General features: G+C 37.4%; 1 protein-coding gene across 2 annotated transcripts in view; it reads left to right on the forward strand.

Moving 5' to 3' along the window:
* KLHDC10 (kelch domain containing 10) overlaps positions 1–20,913 on the forward strand; it is a gene marked incomplete at its 5' end in the record, with an annotated part of 54,880 nt that extends 33,967 nt beyond the window's left edge. For both annotated transcript variants that reach the window (XM_082846555.1, XM_082846556.1), the window contains 8 exons: positions 9,127–9,348; positions 10,729–10,883; positions 12,082–12,230; positions 13,808–13,892; positions 14,755–14,821; positions 15,873–15,920; positions 17,725–17,864; positions 18,496–20,913. In XM_082846555.1, coding sequence (XP_082702681.1) covers positions 9,127–9,348; positions 10,729–10,883; positions 12,082–12,230; positions 13,808–13,892; positions 14,755–14,821; positions 15,873–15,920; positions 17,725–17,864; positions 18,496–18,705 — 1,076 coding nt within the window. In that variant the 3' untranslated portion in view covers positions 18,706–20,913. The remainder of the gene's footprint in view (positions 1–9,126; positions 9,349–10,728; positions 10,884–12,081; positions 12,231–13,807; positions 13,893–14,754; positions 14,822–15,872; positions 15,921–17,724; positions 17,865–18,495) is intronic.
* Positions 20,914–21,231: the final 318 nt, after the last annotated feature.

Below are 21,231 nucleotides of genomic sequence, written 5' to 3' on the forward strand. Positions count from 1 at the left end.
GAAAAGTTTTCTAAATATATAGAAGAATAATGTAAATCTAGTGTATGTGTATGTATGTGTATGTGTATATATATATATATAACATTCTGTAACTAACATTTCAGATGATTTAAACAAACTGGGGATAGGAAGAAAGTAAAACTCTGCTAAAGATCTTATAATTTTTCATTTTAGAATTTCTAGGTGTAATATATGCTTATTAAAATTCAAATAATATGGAAATATATAGGGTGAAAAATGAATGTCCTTATCTCAAGCATATATAACAAATTTGTATAAATCAATAAGAAAAAGACATCTCAGTACAAGAATGTGTAAAAGGCTTGAGCAGCCACTTCCCAAAAGGATCAATCCAGTTGGCCAACAAGCATGAGAATGTGTTCAACCTCACTAGTAATGAGATAGATGCATGTTAAAACCACAGTGAGCTAGGTCTACAAACTCACAGGAATTGCTAAACTAAAAAGAATGATGATACTAATACTAAATATTTTGTAACCGGTTTGGCCTTTATCTGGTAAAGGTAAAGATTTCCATACATTATGACTCAGAAATTCCATTTCTACATTTATAGCCAACAAATATGGGCCCCTGTACACCTGAAAACATGTACAAAAATGTTTATAGCAGCATTAAGAGCCACCGATTTGAACAACCCAAATGTCCATTCACGCAACATAGACTGGATAAATTGTGGTATATATTCATACAAAGAAATAGTATTTGGCAATGGAAATGAACAGACTACCTCTAACCCCAGCAATGTGGATGAATCTCAGAAACATGATTTTGAATGAAAGATCCCATAAAGGAAACATACTATACCATTCTATACAAATACACTTCAAAACTAGGCCCAAATAAACAATATTGTTTAGGGATGCATACGTAGGTATAATAAAGCTATTAAAAGAAAGCAGGTTTTATGATTGCCATAAAAATGTGGAAATAGGTTTCCTCTGGAAGTGAAGGAGGTGGGATGGAGAGGGTTGTGATCAAAAGGGGCAGGTAAGAGGGCATCTGTGTGATGGCAGTATTCTATGTTTTGACCTGGATGATGACAACATGTTACTTTTCTGATAGTTTGTTAAACTATACATTTATAATTATGTTCCTATACATGTGTTGTATTTCACAATGAAAGAGGTTAAATTAAAAAAGCAAGGTCCCATTTCGCATCTTTACTCCTCACCTTATTCCCTTATCCAGAAGTAACCACTGTTAATAGGCAAAGTTCTTTCCAGACGTGGTTTACTCTGTTGTTAGAGAAATACCAATTTATGGGTTTTTAAAAAATATTAAGGGTAATACTATGTAGATCTCCCTAGGGAAAAAGGAAAGGAAAAAAGAAAGCTTGATTATTTCAGTAAAATTAGAAAAGTGGGAAAATGAAATCATAAGAAAGAATGGTTAAAAAAAAAAATATATATGATGGCAGGGATAAATCTAAATAAAAATAGAAATTAAGATCAAATTGGGTTTATCTGTGGAATGTATTTAGTACTTTAAAAGGTTAAAAGAAACAGTTTGATTTTTCCGTTATCAAAAGCATTTAATAAAATTTGATACTGTGTGTTCATTTTATTAAAATGGATCAAGCTATACTCTTACGATATATGTACTTTTCTATACATACATTTTAATAAAGACTTTATTTTAAACCATTCCTGGTTAAGAAAAAAATTTGCATCCAGGAATGAAAGAAATTTTATTTTACTGATAGACTATCTACAAGAAACCAATAGCAAATATCATGTATAATAGTGAAAAATTACCAGTATCATCATTAAAAATGTAAAAAACAAGACAAAAATGCCCATTATCATCTCCACTATTCAACCTTGTTCTGGAGGTTTCAGCCAATACAATGAAGAAAAAATTAAAAGGTACATATATTGGAAAGAAAGAGCTGAAAGTTGTCTTTAATAACAGGATGATATGATTGTCTGATGTAAAATTCAAGATAATTAACTAATGATAACTAATATTAGAGTTTAGAAAATTGGCTGGATAAAATTTAAACTTGCAAAGATAAATTACTTTCCTGTATATTAACAACAAGAAATTAAAAAATAAAAGAGATATCTATTCACAATTATATAGAAAATTATGAGGTACTTAGGAATAAAAAACAAGAAAACAATGAAACTATACTGATGATATCAAAAAGATGAGGATAAGTGGCTAGAGACTATATTTCTTCATGGGTCATCTCAAGTAAATTCCTCAAGGGACGTGCTTAAAATTTAGTTTTAAATTTTAGTCTGACATAATTTCAGACTTACAGAGAAGTTACAAGAATGGTAAAAAAATTGTCCTGTATTCACCCAGGTGCCCCAGATGTTAACATTTGATCACATTTGCTTTATCCTGCTCCCTCTCTCTCTCCTCTCCTCTTCCCTTTCTCCCCTCGCTATCTGTAATACATATGCATATACATATTGTTTTTCTGTTTGAACCACTTGAGATTAAGCTGCAGACACTATGCTCCTTTACCCCTAAATATTTTGGTGTTTGTTCCTGGAAAACAGATATTCTCTTATGTAACTGCAGAGCAAGTACCAAAATTGGGAAATTAACACTATTAACACTATAAATAATGGATTAAATTAACATTATCATCAGATTTACAGACCTCATTTCAGATTTTGCCAATTATTCCAATAATGTCCTTTATAGTAAAATAAAGTCCCAGAATCATGTGTTGCATTCAGTTCTCATGTATCTTTAGCCTTAATATTTTTGAACAGTAGGGACTTAGTCATATTGTAGAATTTCTTTTAGTTTGGGTTTGTTTGTCTTGTGTTTTTTCATGATTACATTCAACTTATACATTTTTGGCTGGAATACTACGGAAGTAATGCTGTGTTCATTTCACTGCACATGATGTTGATTTGTCCCTTTACTGGTGATGTTAACTTTGATCACCTGGATGAGATGGTGTCTGCCCAAGGGGCCTCTTACAGATTTTAACAAACTGATTCTAAAACCTAATGCAAGAGTAAATGGGGGAAAATAGCTAAGAAGTTTTTGTAAAAGAGTAACAAAGGGGAATTTGTCCTACTAGATGTTGATGGATACTTCAGAGCTTTCGTAATTAAAACGGTGTGGTAATGGTACAGGAATCAATAAATAAACAGTGGGACTGAACAGAGCCCAGAAGCCCAGGCTGATATGTAGTGACAGCTGTCTCCAGTATGCTTTGCTCAGCACTTGAAACTAACTCATGGTAACACCAAAGTCTGTCAAAGCAAGTTTCTTTTACTGCTGCCAACTTAGACTTAAGATTACTCTGCCCTAAGAAGCCAGATCTTTATATATGAATCTCATACAGTGTATGGAGTCTCTGTGGTAGGAGATGCTTACATAACCAATAATATTGTGTGCTGCTGTGGATGGATGGCCTTTGCCTGAGCAGCTTGGACTCTGGGAGTAGTAAAACGGTCTACGTACCAGTCAGGGATAGGAACCAGCTGGCCCAGTCTTCCCCGGCTTTCCTGTCCAGGCTTCCAGGTGTACAATAGAAGACCTGTCTTCTCAGGTAGAGGTAATACTGGGCTTTATATTTGGAAAGAAGGGACCAGTTAAGTTAAACTGAATTTATCATTTAGGCTGTATGATATATATAACTAGTTAATACTTTTAGCAATAAAGGTTTTAATTTTTTTTTTACAATGGCCTTATCACAAATGTTTGATAGCACATCTAGAGGTGGCTACATCTTGTGATAGGCTTATTAAGCAAAAATGTTATATGCTACTTAATTTGCAAGCTTTCGCATTTAAGATTGTGTGATGTGTCTTGATTGTGTGCATTCTTAAAGAGCAATAGATTTTGTGTCCAAGGTGATTAGACCTGAATATTGGGATTTTATTAATTCTACTCTAGAACATGTCAATTTAGTACACAATAAAGATGGCATTTCAGTTCAGTGTAGAAGGGATGACTTTCCATAAGGGGTTTAGGGACAATAGCCTATCCATTTTGCAGGAAATATTAGAGCCCTACCTCATAAAATACACAAAAATATGTTCTGAATGTATTCAGGTTCTGAATATTAAAAATCAAAACTAAAAAATTGTTAGAAATAAATAAGAATAGTAATTTTATAATGATGCAGAGCTAAATGAGATGTAAAGCAAATGAGCCTTTTGTTGTTGTTGCAAAGGAGCCTTAAAAGAAAAGATTGAGAGATTCAATTACACAAAAACTTCCATGTAGTAAAGGGTACCATAAACAAAATTAAAAGCCCAATAGCAGGCTGGAAGAAAGAAATAGAATAAATAAATAATTTCTACAAATCTGTGAGAAGACAACACAATAGATAGGAAAGTGGACAGGGGATATGATCAGGCAATTCCCCAAAGAAGAAATACAAATGGGCCAATAAACATGTGAACTAGTAAAAATCAGGGAAATACAAAGTAACCTGACACCCATCAGATTGGCACAAACTAAAAAGGTTGAAGAGGGCATAAAGGAATAGGCACTACCATACACTATTGCTGGGGGTATAAATTGTTGCAGTCTTTTTGGAAAGCAATATGGCTCTATAACAATATTATATCTGTCACAATTTGGGGGAGGCTGCGTTGGGTCTTCATTGCTGTGCGTGAGCTTTCTCTAGTTGCGGTGAGCGGGGGCTACTCTTCCTTGTGGTACACAGGTTTCTTATTGCGGTGGCTTCTCTTGTTGTGGAGCACGAGCTCTAGGTGCGCGGGCTCAGTAGTTGCAGCACGTGGGCCCTAGAGCGCAGGCTTAGTCGTTGTGGCGCACGGGCTTAGTTGCTCCACGGCATGTGGGATCTTCCTGGACCAGGGATCGAACCCGTGTCCCCTGCATTGGCAGGCAGATTCTTAACCACTGCGCCACCGGGGAAGTCCCCTATCTGTGTCAATTTTAAGTGTATATTCCTTTGACCCCAGAAATTCTGTTTCCAGAAATTTTTAGACATTTGCATATAAATCTACATAAAGAAAGCTTTGTTACAAAATTATTTGTAACAGTAATAACATTGGCGCAACCTCATCATTGCCTTATTTCTGACAGCTTCTTTCTTCCTTTGGGCTGCAAACTAAAGCCCATGTCCCTGGTTACAGTAAACTCTGGCTTACTCCCTGGGGTAAAGAGCAAGTGTGCTCATCATTGTCACATGATGAGCACACTGAAGCAAAAAGATGGCTTAGTTACCACAGGTACATACTCCCTCAGCTGCATGTTCCCTTCTGGGTATTGAGTTCACCTCTGCATACAGGTTCAGTTTTTGTTTTGTTTTGTTTTGTTTCTGGTACACGGGCCTCTCACTGTTGTGGCCTCTCCCATTGCGGAGCACAGGCTCCAGACGCACAGGCTCCGGACGCGCAGGCTCAGCGGCCGTGGCTCATGGGCCTAGCCGCTCCGCGGCCTGTGGGATCTTCCCGGACTGGGGCACGAACCCGTGTCCCCTGCATCGGCAGGTGGACTCTCAACCACTGCACCACCAGGGAAGCCCACAGGTTCAGTTTTAATTTTTGACTTCTGCATTTTCTAATTGGAGTTCCTCAATCAGGTAACCTAATTCTGTGGCTGATTTTATTAGTAGCAAGTACTTTTTAGGAAAGTGGGGTTTGCACATGGAGAATTTGGGACAAGATTCAGAGAACTACTTTAAGAATCTAAAACCCAGTTAAGTTTGGTCAACGTTGAGGAGCCTATGCTATATTCTTTATAATGAAAATTAATGTGTAGTCTCCATGACATTGACCCTGATAAATCCCCATGATTTATTCAAAATAAAATATGGCTTTCTAATATGTTAGTCACTCTTGGACTATAAATATGTACAAAGAAATCTTTAGTTACTGACTAAAGAGAAAGAATAGTTACCTCTTTACTCCTAGCTATAAGACTTCTTGACAGGATGTATAATATTTATCATACGTTGATCAGATGCTCTTTACCCAGCAGTTTAATTTGCATAGATAATGGCATTATTTACAGAAGCCAGCAATTGAGCTAGACAGGCGCTTTTGATAGACATATTATGTGAGCCACAAAACTTTAAATTTTCTAGTAGCCACATGAAAAAAGTAAAAAATAGGTGACATTAATCTTAATTTCTATTTGACTCAAGAGATCAAAAATGTCATTTCAACCTATATTCAGATATAAAAATCAGTAACTTTACATTTATTTTTGGATACTAAGTGTTTGAAATGCAGGGGGTATTTTACATTTAAAGCATAGCTCAGTTTGAACCAGCCTTAGTTCAGATGCTTAGGAGTCGTATGTGGCTAGTGGCCACTGTGTTGGACAGCGCAGGACTAGACTGTAAGCTGCAGAGGACAGAAAGAGTAATGGTCTTACCATTGTATCCTCAGCAACTAGTACAGTACCTGGTATGTAGAGGCGTCCAGTAATATTTTTGGCTAAATGAATGAATGAATGAGTGGGTAAATATAAAATCATCTTTCATTGACTCCTCAACCTTTAATCCATGTGAGTTACATTTGTCTCAAAAATAGTTGGCAGTAAAATTAGAATGGAATGTCTTCTCCGTTGTACAGTTGTTTAGAGAAAATCCTGGAATATACTGTATGTCTTTTCATATTTGCCCAAAAGCAGTTTCAAAAAGTATCTTTTGTCTCCAGGTAATAAAGCAAATGACATTATAGAGATTCTTAGAGTTCCTGTCTGTTGACCATAGCAACTCTGTTTTTTTTCTTAAAATTTGTCTTGCTAATTCTTAGAAACATTTGTGTTTTGAGAAGACCATTGCATAATCCAACCCCTATCCCCAAAATTGTATCTCTCTTAAGCACGATATCAAAGTCCACGGAGAGCTCTACACTGTTTTGATCATCCCTGTTACTGTTAACTTTGACCTGAAGTTAGTATCAGTGAAACTTCTAGTGTCTGTTATATATCCCTGTTTTAGGTGTTGTGGGTGATACAGGCTAATTGCTATACATGATTTTTGCCCTTTAGAAACTTAGAATTATTTGGAGAAGAAAAATAAATATTAACTAAATGAGTAGAGAAAAATTAAATTTGTAAATTTGTTCAGTGTTTTCTGTGTGCCTTAGGTTTGGTAATAGAAAGATGAATGCAAATAATTCCTCTTCCCTCAAATAGCTTATAGCCTCCTGGGAAGATACATATATTATTAACCAATAAACATTTTAACATAATAGCAAGTATAATAAATCTGTAAAGTACAGGAATAATAATCCATTCATACAAATGAAGAAGCTGAGACTCAGTGAGGGTCAGTGACTTGCTCAAGGAAGCAGTTAGAAAGAACCTGGATTCAAATCTAGATATTTGTAGAAGTTATTGCTCTTTCTTCCACACCACGTTTTCTGTGTTTCAAGATTTTTAGAAAGAGAAATTGAGTTCACTTGAGGTAAATCACAGCTTGTGAGTAAATTTCCTCAGTGATTATAGTTTGCCTAAAATTATATTTATTACGTATTTACATAGTTATGGTGTAATCGTCTTATTAATTGTCCATGTCTGTCTTATTATTTGAGTGGTATGGTACTGAATTGTAAGGGCTGTAGGTTTTTTCTTTTTTTGGCCGCACTGCGCGGCTTACAGGATCTCAGTTTCCCGACCAGGGATTGAACCCAGGCCATGGCAGTTAAAGCCTAGAGTCCTAACCACTAGGCCACCAGGGAACTTCCAGGCATTGAAGGCTAGGTAGACCAGGCCAAGAGCTAAGGGAAGGACTCGACTTTCTAAGCAGAGAGACAGACGTAAACAGGCAGGAGTGTGAGGGATCAGGATCAGGAAAGGCTCTGAATTGCTGTTTGAAGACTTCAAGCTTGAGCAGTAAGGAGCCATCAAAGATTCTCAGGACCAACAGGTTGGAATTAAGTGATTGGGTGATTCGTGGTTTGTTCGTTTGGTTTTTAGTTTTTCTAGCTCTGTGCAATTTCTTTTCAGTTCTTGTTTAAAAGCATACCGTAGGAAGTGGGATTTTGATTTAAAGTATAAATATGTGAGGCCTATATTAGGCTGGTAATAAATGTTTATATAACAAATGTTTATTAGGTGTCCAGCATTGTCATAAATATTAATATTATACTAGTATCTATTCCTAATATATGAAAGTAGATAAATCTGTAGGATAACAGATGACCATAGTAGCTTATTCCATCCAGTGCGTATTTAAGCATCTTTGGTTCTGTAGCTATATAAGGGTTTGTGTAGACTGGTGTAAAAATTGTAAGGATAATAGAAGTAATATAAATTCCGGGGTTTTTTACTCTAAAATAATCTTGAAGTAACTTTTAGTAAACTAGTTGACATAATTTAAACTTCAGAAAGCTTACAAATACAAATTGTAGAAATAGCTTTTTTTTTTCTTTTCTTTTGGCTGTGCAGCTTGTGGGATCTTTAGTTCCCCGACCAGGGATTGAACCCGGGGCCCCAGCATTGGAAGCACCGAGTCCTAACCACTGGACCACCAGGAAATTCCCTGAAATAGCTTTTCTCAGTAAAGTTCTTAATAGGATGAAAGATGCTCTTTGAGATAAATACAGGGATATTCTTTGTTAACTACCATAATGTCTGGAGTGGTATTTAAATTCCAGACATTGCTATAACTCTTTGAAAGCCAGTTTTCTTTTTAAGTGTATAATTATATATTGTGGAAAAATCACAGGTTTTATGTATGTGTATTTTTATTTATACATGACTCATTCACATTTGTGATTATATTTATGTAGTTCTCTAATATTTTCAGTTTAATTTCGTTGGCCTGTGTTTTCTTCTCCTCTAAGAAAATAGAAAATCTGTCCTTTTAGCTTTTGGATTATTAAACCCCTCCGCCTTCTTTTCTTGAAAACTCCAAGTAACCAGCCATTTTCTCAAGTTTATGATGCTATTTTGCCTCCCTTGGGAAAAATCTTTTTACAGTTATCAAAATCTGAAAATAGTCCAATGAAATAGAAATGGAGACTAGCTCCTTAAAATCCTAAGTAGTATGTGTGAATGTATAAAATAACCTAAGTAAATAAAAAGTACATCCACATTATAAATTTTCCCTGATTTCCTTTTAAAGATGAAATGTTTGTTGCCAAATTTTGTTTGTGCTTTTAATGTGCTGGGTCATCTGCGGAAAGCTGTCCTCTTCTCTCCTAGGCCACAGACCTCCACCAGCACGAAGCGGACATCGTTGTGTGGCAGATAATACCAATCTGTATGTGTTTGGAGGTTATAACCCAGATTATGATGAATCAGGAGGGCCAGATAATGAAGACTATCCTCTCTTCAGGGAGCTTTGGAGGTATCATTTTGCTACAGGAGTATGGCACCAGATGGGCACAGATGGCTACATGCCCCGAGAGTTGGCATCTATGTCACGTGAGTGCCAGCAGTTCTGAACTTTTGACTTTATGAAATGTCTGAGAGGTCTGGCTCAGTGTCACATGTTTTCCTTGTTAATAATGTTTAATAATACTAAATCATAATAGTAATATAATTAAACCCTGTTAATGGATAGACTCTTACTGTGATAATACTGTGTCAGTACTATAGCATGGTGATTCAGAATCAATTGTGAGCTGGGTAGTCCTGAGTTTGAACTTAGCTGTATGTCATTTACTTGACAGATGATTTTTAGCTTCTAGTTCCTTACCTATAAAATGGAATTAATAATATCTCAGAGGGTTCAACATAAAGTATCATATATATGCTAGGCAAAATGTAGTAGAAGATCAACAAATGGGGTTTGCAGCTCTTGAGCAAAGTACTTCACATGTGGTATCTGTTTAATCCTCACAACATCTCTATGATGCCAACACTGGAATTATCGTCATTGTACAGATGAGGAAACTGCGGCTTTAGAGAGGCCCGAAGGGCAGTGGCTGTGAGTGCAGGCTCTGGAGCCAGACTGCCTGGGATTGAACCCTAGCTTGGCAAGGTTCTTTTTAGGAAACCTTCAACAAATTATTTAAACCTCTCACCACTTCTATTTTATCATCTATAAAAATGGAAAAGATAATAATAGTTCCTACCTCATAGGGTTGTTGGGAAGATTAATTTAGAGATATTAAATAACTTTCCTGAGGTCACACGAGACTTTAAACCCAGCTCTCATGGGCACCAGAGCTCATGCTGTTGACTCTTACACTACATCAATTGAATAATTGGTTTAAAAAAAAAAAGTCACTGAAATAATACAGTAGCAGTATTTTCAGAATATTTGCCATCAGAGAGAGAAAAAGTATATACAAGTGTGTGTGATGACAGGAGCAGAAAGTTACTAGCAGGATATTCGTGTTCTTTTTATCTGGTGGAGGATTAAGATGACAGAAACTATAATTTAAAATGTAGAGAGCATTCCCCTGGCAAAAACCGAGTGGTCCTTTTATCCCTTCATCCTGAGTCCCACTGGGTCTTTGCTAAGGCAGTGATGATCCTTCATTTTCTTTTGCTTTACTGTGTACTTGAACTGTGTTAAGCAGCAGTGGTAGATTGTAGTTCATATCATTCTGTATTGTTATATACAGTGTTTCATGCATTTCACAATACATGTCACATATCAAACAGTGAGCTATGTGAAATTGTGTGAATTAGATCTTTTTCTGTAAAACTTTGTAGTAGTTATATGTCAGCGGTTTGAGCTATCTTCTGAAAGTATTAAAGCGGACATTTTTGAGTTTCTCAGATTTTCTGGGTTAATGTGGGAACACATTGCAGGTAGCCAGTACAAAAATGAAATTTGTGCTTCTCCTTTCCCAGTTGTGCTGCATGGAAACAACCTGTTGGTGTTTGGAGGAACAGGCATCCCATTTGGTGAGAGCAACGGCAATGACGTCCATGTCTGTAACGTGAAGTATAAGAGATGGGCTTTACTCAGCTGTCGGGGGAAGAAACCCAGTCGTATATATGGACAGGTACCAATCTATAGCCAGTCATTGTGGATGTATTTGTTCAGATTTTCTAGTTCCAGGAACAATGTCAGAATATTTATATTGCCACCAATTTTTGTTAATGGAGAATAAATTCATCGTGGTTACTATTTGATATTTCAGTTCTGATGTGAAATTGTAGTTTGTAAATCTGGTTGCTTGCCTTCTTCTTTCCTTTTTTTCCCCTTACTCTTTGTTTCTGATTAAGATCAATGATCTAGACCTGTATGGAGGTTTCTATAAATGTCAGGACCTCACCCACCTCACCCAATGAGAGATTTGGCTATTTATGGCCCAGGTCCTATCGTCTTTAGAGTGTTATGATGCTTTGAAGAGCTTTCTAACCTAAGTAATAGGGTAGATGATCCCTATCTACTGAGACCCACTGGGTCTTTGCTAAGGCAGTGATGTTAAGAGACTTTTATACAGATCTGAGCTAAAACACAGATTATGTAGAAATTAGTTTCCAGTTAGGTTCTAGTGCTTCAAACCTTAGGTTTGAAACGTTGTATCTAAAAAGGTAGGAAAACAACTCACCATACTTCAGGGACCCTTTGAGAGTAATGGGCTAAGCTTAAAACAACCAAAGCTGTGGCTTCTTTCTCAACTAGCACTGGCTGGCACTGGTACTGATACATAGCTTCTGAACTATGTGTGAGGCACATACTGGATGACCATATCCCACCACAGGAGGCACTTAAACTCTAAGAAATTACCATAACAATAGCAAAACTTACACTGAGAAGAGTCTGGTGGAAAATGTCAAGTTTGGGGGACTGCCACCTCTAGACTTCTTACTTAAGGGATTCTGGTGCCTTATTTTCATATTTGCTCCTTCTCCTTAAGGGCATTTTTCTTCAGACTGCTTAGAAAGTGAAGCAGCTTTCAGTGGAAATGCTCATGTCCATGATCTATAAATTCTTTGGTTGGCTAGGACCCCTAAGGATCATCTGACGCCCTTTGCCTATCTAGATAGAACTTTCTTTCCAGTTGAGCAAAGTTAACTTTTCTAAAAATAATCTCTGTTTCTCTAAAATCTTTAGTCCTTTTTAAGGGTCTGATTTTTAGAAAGTTAAAAAATACAAGAAAATTTCATAAACCTGATTTGGGGATATCTAATAAGGTTACATTCTTCAATCAAGTGTTAACAAGGAAGTCTCGTTCACCTTTCCTCATTATCCAGGCCATGGCTATCATCAATGGCTCCCTTTATGTCTTTGGAGGGACAACTGGCTATATTTACAGCACAGACCTGCACAAATTAGATCTCAATACCAGGGAGTGGACACAACTGAAACCAAACAACCTATCCTGTGATCTACCAGAAGAGAGGTGAGATTCTAGGATTAAAGCATATTTATTCTTTCTTGCTAAGATTTTACTTTTTTTTCAGAATATTGGCAGTATGGTTTGAAGAAGACCCTTTGGCCTGGTTAAAATAGCTAACTGGCTGTTAGATCCCAGTTCAGCATTAAAGAAGGATCTTCTGGTGAGGGAATGATATCTCCCTCTGAATTAAAGAATTTTTTTCCTGTTATTTCCTCTTGTACTTCAGTTTTCCTGCATTAGGAAAATAGTGAAACCAATGGTAACAATTGTAACTAAATTTCATATTACAGGCAAAATAATTACATGCTAGTTACTTTTTGATTTCCCTTCTTAACTTGCATATTAGGATTCTTTGGCTTATTTGCTTACAACCGTATCCCCAGTAAGAACACAGTGCCTTGCCCATAGTGGTACTCAGTGAGTGTTGGTTGGATGGATGGAAGAAAGGAAGGGAAGGTCATTTATTTTAAGTGCTCTGTTAAACACTCAAACATCACATGATTCTCTTTAGTTGCCTTCTAGTAGCAGTCGTAGATCTTTCACTTTTTTTTTTTCCTAATAGCAGTTGCCTCTTCTTAGAATTAAACTCACTGGAAAACTTAAAGAGGTTTTTTTGCCCTCTAGTTTAAAAGCAAAGACAGTAAATAATTTTTTATTCACTGTTTAGACTATTATGTCTTTGTTGCCTTTGAAAAAACGACATATGGGTGCCAAGGAAGACTTATTTCTATTGTAGTATCTTAGTGGGCTGATTATTGCAGAACTACCATGAGAGGACTTGGGAGCTGGCTTCGTATGGGGAGCAATTTTGATGTAATTTGTTTTATCAGCACCAGGGCCTCCAGGGAAAGGAGGAAATAGATTGTTTTCAAAGCATTTTCACATGGTTGCCTTCTTTGAATCATCTTATGGACATATTATAACTTGTTTCAGCTTTTAGCTAGACTGCTTGGATAAAAGTTCTGGTAGGTGTTTCATATTATATTCACAGTTTTATGTAGCATAATTTTTCTGATATTTTTGTATCTGTTAAATAAGTGTCTTAATTTGAAAGCCCATAGTCTAAGCTTTCTAATTAAATGTAGGCAGATCACTTTTTAAAACTGTAATAATTTCCCCCCTTATACAAAGTTATCACAAAAAGATTATAGAAAATCTAGAAAATACCAATAAGCAAAATGAAGAAAATAAAAAGCAAAATCTAAACTCAGGGATAACCAGGGTTAACATTTTGTATGTATCCTTATAGTCATTTTCTGTGCATATTTGTATATCTATAAATTTTTAGTAGGATTATAGCCTATCTGCTCTTATATAACTGATTTTTTTTTCAGTTAATGACATGAAAAGAAGTTCTTAGTATATTAACCATCCTCTGTTCCTACATTCTTATTGGTTGCATGCTAATCCATTTTTTATATATTGTATAATTTATTTAACCAATTCACTATTATTAAACATTTGGGTTATTTCCAATAATTTATTATTATAAATAATGATGCAATAAAAAGTCTTGCAGCCAAATCTTAGGTAGATCATTTTTCCCATAATTATAAATGTATTTTATTGTATATTTTCAGATACAGACATGAAATTGCACATGATGGGCAGAGGATTTACATCTTGGGAGGTGGTACTTCTTGGACAGCTTATTCCTTAAACAAGGTATATTAAAAAAGAGAGAGAGAGGAAGAAGGCTAGAGAGAGGCATGTGTTATACTAAGCATAATAAGTAACAATTCTGTTACTGTAGATATTGTAATTTTCAAGCAGTTTCTTCATCAACACCTATTTTGTGTTAGGTGCTCTTTATAAGGTTGAACTCTGTGCCCCTGATATGCTTTCCAGTTGACAGTTGCATAATTACGCACTGAAAATACTTTATTAGAATTATCTCTTTATGCTAGATGAGAAAAGACATTAAAAGAAAGATAATAGTAGGTTAAATGGAGCAACTAATTAGATTTGGAACCAGGATTCTCAGAATGTCACATCCCTCTCATTGTCAGTGCTGTGTATCTAAAAAGAACAGGCATGTTTAGGACTGCACATCACTACCTTTAGAAAGCTGCGTTCTGAAGGGCTTTTATTCATCTGTCTCTGTGGCATTTCTAAATCCATATGTCCCAGGGGAAATCTGTAGGCCTCAGAGCTCCTGATTGGGAACCTTAATGGTCTTTTTCAAGTTTTGTCAAAACTGCAGTTCCGTGTTTTCTTACCAACACTTGCTTTCTTCTGTTATAAAAATGATACATGTTCATTGTAGAAAATGTGCAAGTTGCAGAATTCCAACTTTTTTCTTCATTCTTTTCTATGATTTAAAAATAATAAAATTATGTATGTGCTTAATTTTCAATTGCTTCATTTAATGTTTTGCCTTATATTAGAATTAGGAAAGATCAGAGAATAGCAAAGGAAAAGAAGGCTTTTCAACCAAGAATATGTTTGTACAGGCTGTTATGAAAAATCCAGTTTTCAGGCTAGCTAAAATTTTTTGTGTATCCTCTTTTTTTCTTTTCTCTCCAAGATTCATGCATATAACCTTGAAACGAATGCATGGGAGGAAATTGCAACAAAACCCCATGAAAAAATAGGTAAATTTAAAATATTGATTCATTTATCTTTAATAAATGTATTTTATAGTTTTACGTGTTCTGAAAGAGAAAAAGTAATTTTCTTGCATTATATGAGAAGAAAAATATCTGTTAAATTGGTATTAGAAATTACTTGTGGGACTTCTCTGGCGATCCAGTGGTTAAGACTCCAAGCTTCCACTGCAGGGCACACAGGTTCGATCCCTGGTCTGGGAACTAGGACCCCGCATGCTGTGCGGCGTGGCCAAGAAAAAAAGAAAAGAAATTACTTGTATTCCTTAGCCCAATTATTATTCTTCCTCAGCAACTGAGCAGAGACTTTTATTTTTTTTATTTCATTTTTTAAAAATTTATTTATTTATTTATTTTTGGCTGCATTGGGTCTTCATTGCTGGGCACAGGCTTTCTCTAGTTGCAGCGAGCGGGGGCTACTCTTCGTTGCGGTGTGCGGACTTCTCATTGCAGTGGCTTCTTTTGTTGCAGAGCACAGGCTCTAGGCACGTGGGCTCAGTAGTTGTGGCTCACGGGTTCTAGAGCGCAGGCTCAGTAGTTGTGGCGCACAGGCTTAGTTGCTCCTCGGCATGTGGGATCTTCCCGGACCAGGGCTTGAACCCATGTCCCCTGCATTGGCAGGCGGATTCTTAACCACTGTACTGCCAGTGAAGCCCATGAGCACAGACTTTTAATGGGGATTGGTGAATTCTGTGGAAGAGGGGAAATCTGGGTAGGATAAAAGTAGGCCCTTAAATCAAGATCTACCTGTCTCTTTGTGGGTAAAAGGGCTTGGGAAAGCCACTAGTAACCCCTGCCCACTGCCACCTCACTTTGTTTTCCTGACACCTTAACATTATATCATTATGATGAAACTTATGATGGCTTTATTCTAGTGTGAAATAAGGCAGGATTGGAAGGACTAGTCAATGTTTGCTTTAATGCAACAAAGGGATTGTTTTAAGCAAGTTGTTCATAGTATGTCTTTTGCTGTGTTGGATCACCATTACTCCCAGTCTTTCTGTGAATAATGGAATTTCTGTATTTATGTGTTTGGCAGGTTTTCCTGCAGCCCGAAGGTGTCACAGTTGTGTTCAGATAAAAAATGGTAAGGATTTTAAATAACAGGCTGGTTCCATTTTTGTAATTGTACATACTGAGATTATTTTATTTCTTAATGATAACTCTTTAAAAGAGGCATAACTTTGGGGAGAGTCTATTTCTTTTAGTTTAGAATTAAAGGGAAATCCATAAAGTTCTGCGTCTCTCAGCAATTTTCATAAAGTAAACGAATGTATTGTTTGGGTTCCCTCAGTTATCACAGAACTCAAAAATAAGTGATAAATAAGCTTTTACTCTACCGCCTAATCGTTCAGCACCCCACCTCAACAGATGTCTCTGGTTTTGGTGGGTAACACTAATAATCCTGACATACAGTAGAAACCTTGGTAGACATTGTATTAAAATTGTAATGGCTCCTTCAGAGTGTTATTTCATAAAGTTTATTCTCTTCTCTATCTGATACCAGATAGAACTCTTAGCGCATTCTTTGGCCATATTACAGCACAAGCATTGTATGGCTTCAGAAAGCAGCTGCAGCTACTTTATCTGAGTGTGATAAATGACTCCTCTTTGGACAACTGTCCTGTCTTTTAATTTACAGCTTATTTTATAGTTGGATATACCACCTTAAATTTTTGGAGGGGAGGAAGGTGTGTGTAAATGAGTTTGATAGCCTGTATCCTTTCAGCAGCTTAGTTCAGATTTTACTAGGATTATGCTGCCATCTCTAGTACAGAGGCGCTTTTTATTATGCTTCTGCTCTTTGGACAAGATTTATAGATAGTGGCGTTTTTCAGCTTTGCCTCTCTAAGAACGGATCCATACTTTTTTTAAATCCTAGCCAGAAAAGTTTCCAGTGTATTTTATAGTTTAATTTTATTGACTTAAACTTGATCTAGATTTGAGTTAACACATGTATTCATTTGGTTCTTTGAGTCCAGGCACCATACAAATGGAATTCAGCTATAGTTGTGGGCATTTAGCTTGAAGGTTCACATAGCCTTTGTTACATGTTGTCTACTTAGTTATAACTAACTGACTTTATAAAAACAAAAAGAACAACAAGAACAATAATAAAAAAAAAAACCTTTGATTTTGGGAAGGTTTTGTTCCTGACATAAATAACTGGTACAGGTCAAATGGGACTTCAAACTGTCCTCTTTGGGCTGAAGAAAGCTTGGAAAAACCTCTTTTGTGCCCCCAAACTGAACATTGCAGGTTAATTGTCTAAGTAGAGAATGTTTGTCTCTATGGGCAGAAAAATGTCTATCCTTTTCAGGATGTTATTTAAAAGGAGAGTTTGCAGCCTGGTGGCCTGCAGATGTGTTCTCTTTGGCTCATGTGTGTATTACAGTTTTTGAATTAGTGGCCAATATTTAAAAATCAAAATGTTTCACTTTTCAAAAAATCTGGATTTCCAGCATCTTTTAAAAAATTGGAAGATCTGGCAGTTGCTGACCCCAAGTCCTGCATGGCATCGATGAGCTGGAGCTGCATCGCCATCTTCCTCGTTAGAGCATGTGCACTCCTGTTTGTTCCCTGGACCTATTTGTTTATTTTCCCTGAACCTTCTTGCTCATTCACTTCCTATGCCTGGCACCTGTAGTTGAGAACCTAGACATGAAGCTTCCTCAGAGGCTTGCATTCTTAGCCCTAGCAAAGATCCCAACATAGTGTCCGAACTTTAGTGAGGGACAGGACAGCAGCATGAGCGGCCCGCCAGCTGGAGTCCTGTATGGTATGGGGACTGAACTGGTCCCGTGTCATCTAGCTGTGAGAGCTACTACAGGACATGCTGTCACCGTGGCCCTTTTCCTTTGTGTGATTTTGGCTTTCTCTTTTCCTGATAGATGTGTTCATTTGCGGGGGCTATAATGGAGAAGTGATCCTGGGAGATATCTGGAAGCTGAATCTGCAGACTTTTCAATGGGTAAAGCTCCCAGCTACCATGCCAGAGCCAGTTTATTTTCACTGTGCAGCTGTTACACCAGTAAGCTTTCATTTTCGTATCTTTTTTATGTAGTTGCAGATGATAAGGAGATATTTTTAGAGATATAGCAAGAAAAGAAGATTCTGATATTAGCAAAGCTTGGATTAAGAATGTGTTTTTAAAACCTTTCTTCCAAAGCTAGCTCTTCCTCTGAGAAAAGGGGAGAAAAACCATCATAATACAAGCTCAAAAGAGCAACATAAATGTAAAAGCAATGCTACATGTGGCATTCAGGCCCCGACAGTGACACCAAAGGTGTTTCCTGGGAAGGCAGAACAGTTTTACCCCCAAGAGGCCATGTTATTGAAGATTCTACTAGTTTCTTGGATGCAAAGACCTTTGTTTTCACCTTGTACCCTAGTACTGGGCACAGGGGATGCCTAATATAGTCTTAGTTTACCGTTGTTGGAGTTGTTGTTGAAGTAAAACCAGCCTCTTGCTTTTCCCTTAGTAACTCCTTCAGTATCTAAGCCTTTCTTGATCTCTGCACTGTGTTGGGATCAGTGAGAAACTTTTCTGTTTCCTGTTGTCTAATTCAGCCTACTATGAACTTTTTGGCTGAATCTTCAGCGTAAGTACCTGTTTCTCTCCCATGTGAATTTATCCTCTTTTGACTGCCATTTGTTCATAGGCTGGTTGCATGTACATTCATGGAGGAGTGGTGAACATCCACGAAAATAAACGGACTGGGTCGTTGTTTAAGATCTGGCTGGTGGTTCCTAGCCTGCTGGAACTGGCGTGGGAGAAGCTGCTTGCGGCCTTCCCCAACCTAGCAAACCTCTCCCGGACACAGCTTCTGCACCTTGGACTCACACAGGGACTCATCGAGCGCTTGAAATGAGGATTTCTGGACTGTTCATTGATACTGGAAATGTTAATTTAAAGAGACTCCTTTATTTATGGGCAGTGTAGAATGTGCTACAGAGAGGATTGGTTACCCTGATCAAGGCCTTATTCAGAAAATACATCAGATGCCTTTCTGTAAATTGTTTTAAGTTTATGGAATCTCACTTTCCCTCGTGCTTTTTTCTTTGCTTCTCTCCCTTCTGCCCCAGTACACACACACATACTCACATACTCCCTCTTCCTTGATGGAGTTGAGGGAAAGTCTGAAAGTACCTTAATAATGTTATGAATTAAGATAAGATAAAGAAAATTTTAGAGGAACTCTAAGGATATGACCCTGTCAGGCAGTGCTCTATAAATTAAAGCAACGTCATCGATAAAAACAAAAATAAAATTTAAAAAATTAAATCCAGCAACAACAACAAGAAGTTTTGGGGATAGAACAAGAAGGCTAACCTTGAGACTCTTGCAGATTATAGGGAAAGCTAGATGTTTAACTTCCTGTTTTCAAAGGTACATCTAACTGAGTAGCTGGATCTAATGGCAGCGGTGGTTGATGTCTTGCTGCCTAGGTACCCAAACCGATCCTTTGACTTTGGAAAAAAGTTAAGCAGCTCAGCAGCTCTTGATTAGTGATTTCTTTTCTCATCCTTTTGGTGCCAGCAGTGGTTAGAGTTGACTTGTCTAAAGACTTTACTGTGTGTTGTAATTGTGCTGTTTGTCGTTGCTCTTAGAAATTATGGCACCAAGAACATGTCAAATCAAGAAATTTATGGTGGTCACAGTTCTTCGTTCTGGGCAGTTTTGAAATTCTCCTATGCTTATTAATGGTTTCAAGTATCTTTTTGACTTCACTGTGGGGAATTGCAGACCCTAAGTGTGTGGCATAAATGCTGTGGGACATAAATGTAAGTTCGTGAGAGGCCTGAACAGAGCAGGGCAGGGAGGGCTTCTGCTCTGGGCTGTGAACTTTGTCATATCGGCCATTTCCTTTCAGAACTGTTTCTTTTTTTTCTTTCTTTATTGGAGTATAATTGCTTTACAGTGGTGTGTTAGTTTCTGCTTTATAACAAAATGAATCAGTTATACATATACATATGTTCCCATATCTCTTCCAGAACTGTTTTCTTTTCTCACTCTGGGCCGTGCACCTGCCGTATTCTCAGGCAATGGGTTTTATCTCTAGAAAACCAGTTGGCCCTTGATTTTTCTCTTAGCTTTTTGCCTCATTTTCTGTCTGCTTTAATGTGCATGGTGCTGTGAGTAATTGCCTAGTAACTGGATAAAAGGTCTTGGGGAAAAGCCACAGGTCATTCTTCCTGAAGAACTAAGTATCATTTTTAAAACTAGCATGAGGAAGGAATGAAACTGAGGATCATTCACTTTTTGGTGTGAAATTTTAGTTCTGGTTTGTTTTGTGTTGTATTTTAATTCTAAAAAAGAAATGACCTAAGTTTTTACTTGCTTTGCCATCGGGCTGCTAGAGTGGTCACTGAGACATGAGCAGTTGGAAGTCCTTCGGTGTATGAAAGGTGCTAAAGGTGTGCAAGAGGGCACAGTGCTGATCATTCCGTTGGTTACGTCATAACAGGAGACTCAGATGGGAGACTAGGGACATGTTTTTGCTTTAAGTGCCTCTTTTTCGCTTAGCTTTTAAAATTATTCTTCTCCCTTCGTCCCAGAAGGGAATCTCTTAGGCTCATGTGTGGATTGAAAATCACCTTTGAGTTATGGCTAAAAAGTTACCATCTAGTGTTCAATTCTGGGGAAGAGAAGAATGTGGCCTCTAGACTTGGACTCCTAACCTCCAGGCCTTATTATAACCTCCCATCCATGTGGGGTTGAGTTCATAGAGCCTGTGTTCTGCAAGGTCTTGTAACGTTTCATCTGTGAGTTTGGGTCCTTTTGGGGAATGAGGGGGTAGGGGGGAAGCAGGGAAAGCAGCAACTCCTCCAGAGGCCCCATCCCCCTCTTGCCATGACCAGTCTGGCCTTTAACTTCTTGCTACCCACTGCTAGGCTTGTTCCAATGAGGAGCTCTCTCCAGAGCAGGTCAGTCTGAGCAGCTCCATTAGTTCAAAACAAAGCTTTGCTGCATGACTCCAATCTAGTCTCTGGATGTTTGGGCAGAAACTATCCATAATTAAACAAGTCACACTACCCAGGGTGGCAAAAGGCTCTTTGTCCTGGATTTTTTTTTTTTTAACATCATTACTTTACAATGGTGTGTTAGTTTCTGCTTTATAACAAAGTGAATCAGTTATACATATACATATGTTCCCATATCTCTTCCCTCTTGTGTCTCCCTCCCTCCCACCCTCCCTATCCCACGCCTCTAGGTGGTCACAAAGCACCGAGCTGATCTCCCTGTGCTATGCGGCTGCTTCCTACTAGCTATCTATTTTACGTTTGGTAGTGTATATATGTCCATGCCACTCTCTTACTTTGTCACAGCTTACCCTTCCCCCTCCCCATATCCTCAAGTCCATTCTCTAGTAGGTCTATGTCTTTATTCCCGTCTT

Source organism: Leucopleurus acutus (assembly GCF_964270905.1).
Source record: "Leucopleurus acutus genome assembly, chromosome: 9".
NCBI classification, from domain to species: domain Eukaryota; kingdom Metazoa; phylum Chordata; class Mammalia; order Artiodactyla; family Delphinidae; genus Leucopleurus; species Leucopleurus acutus.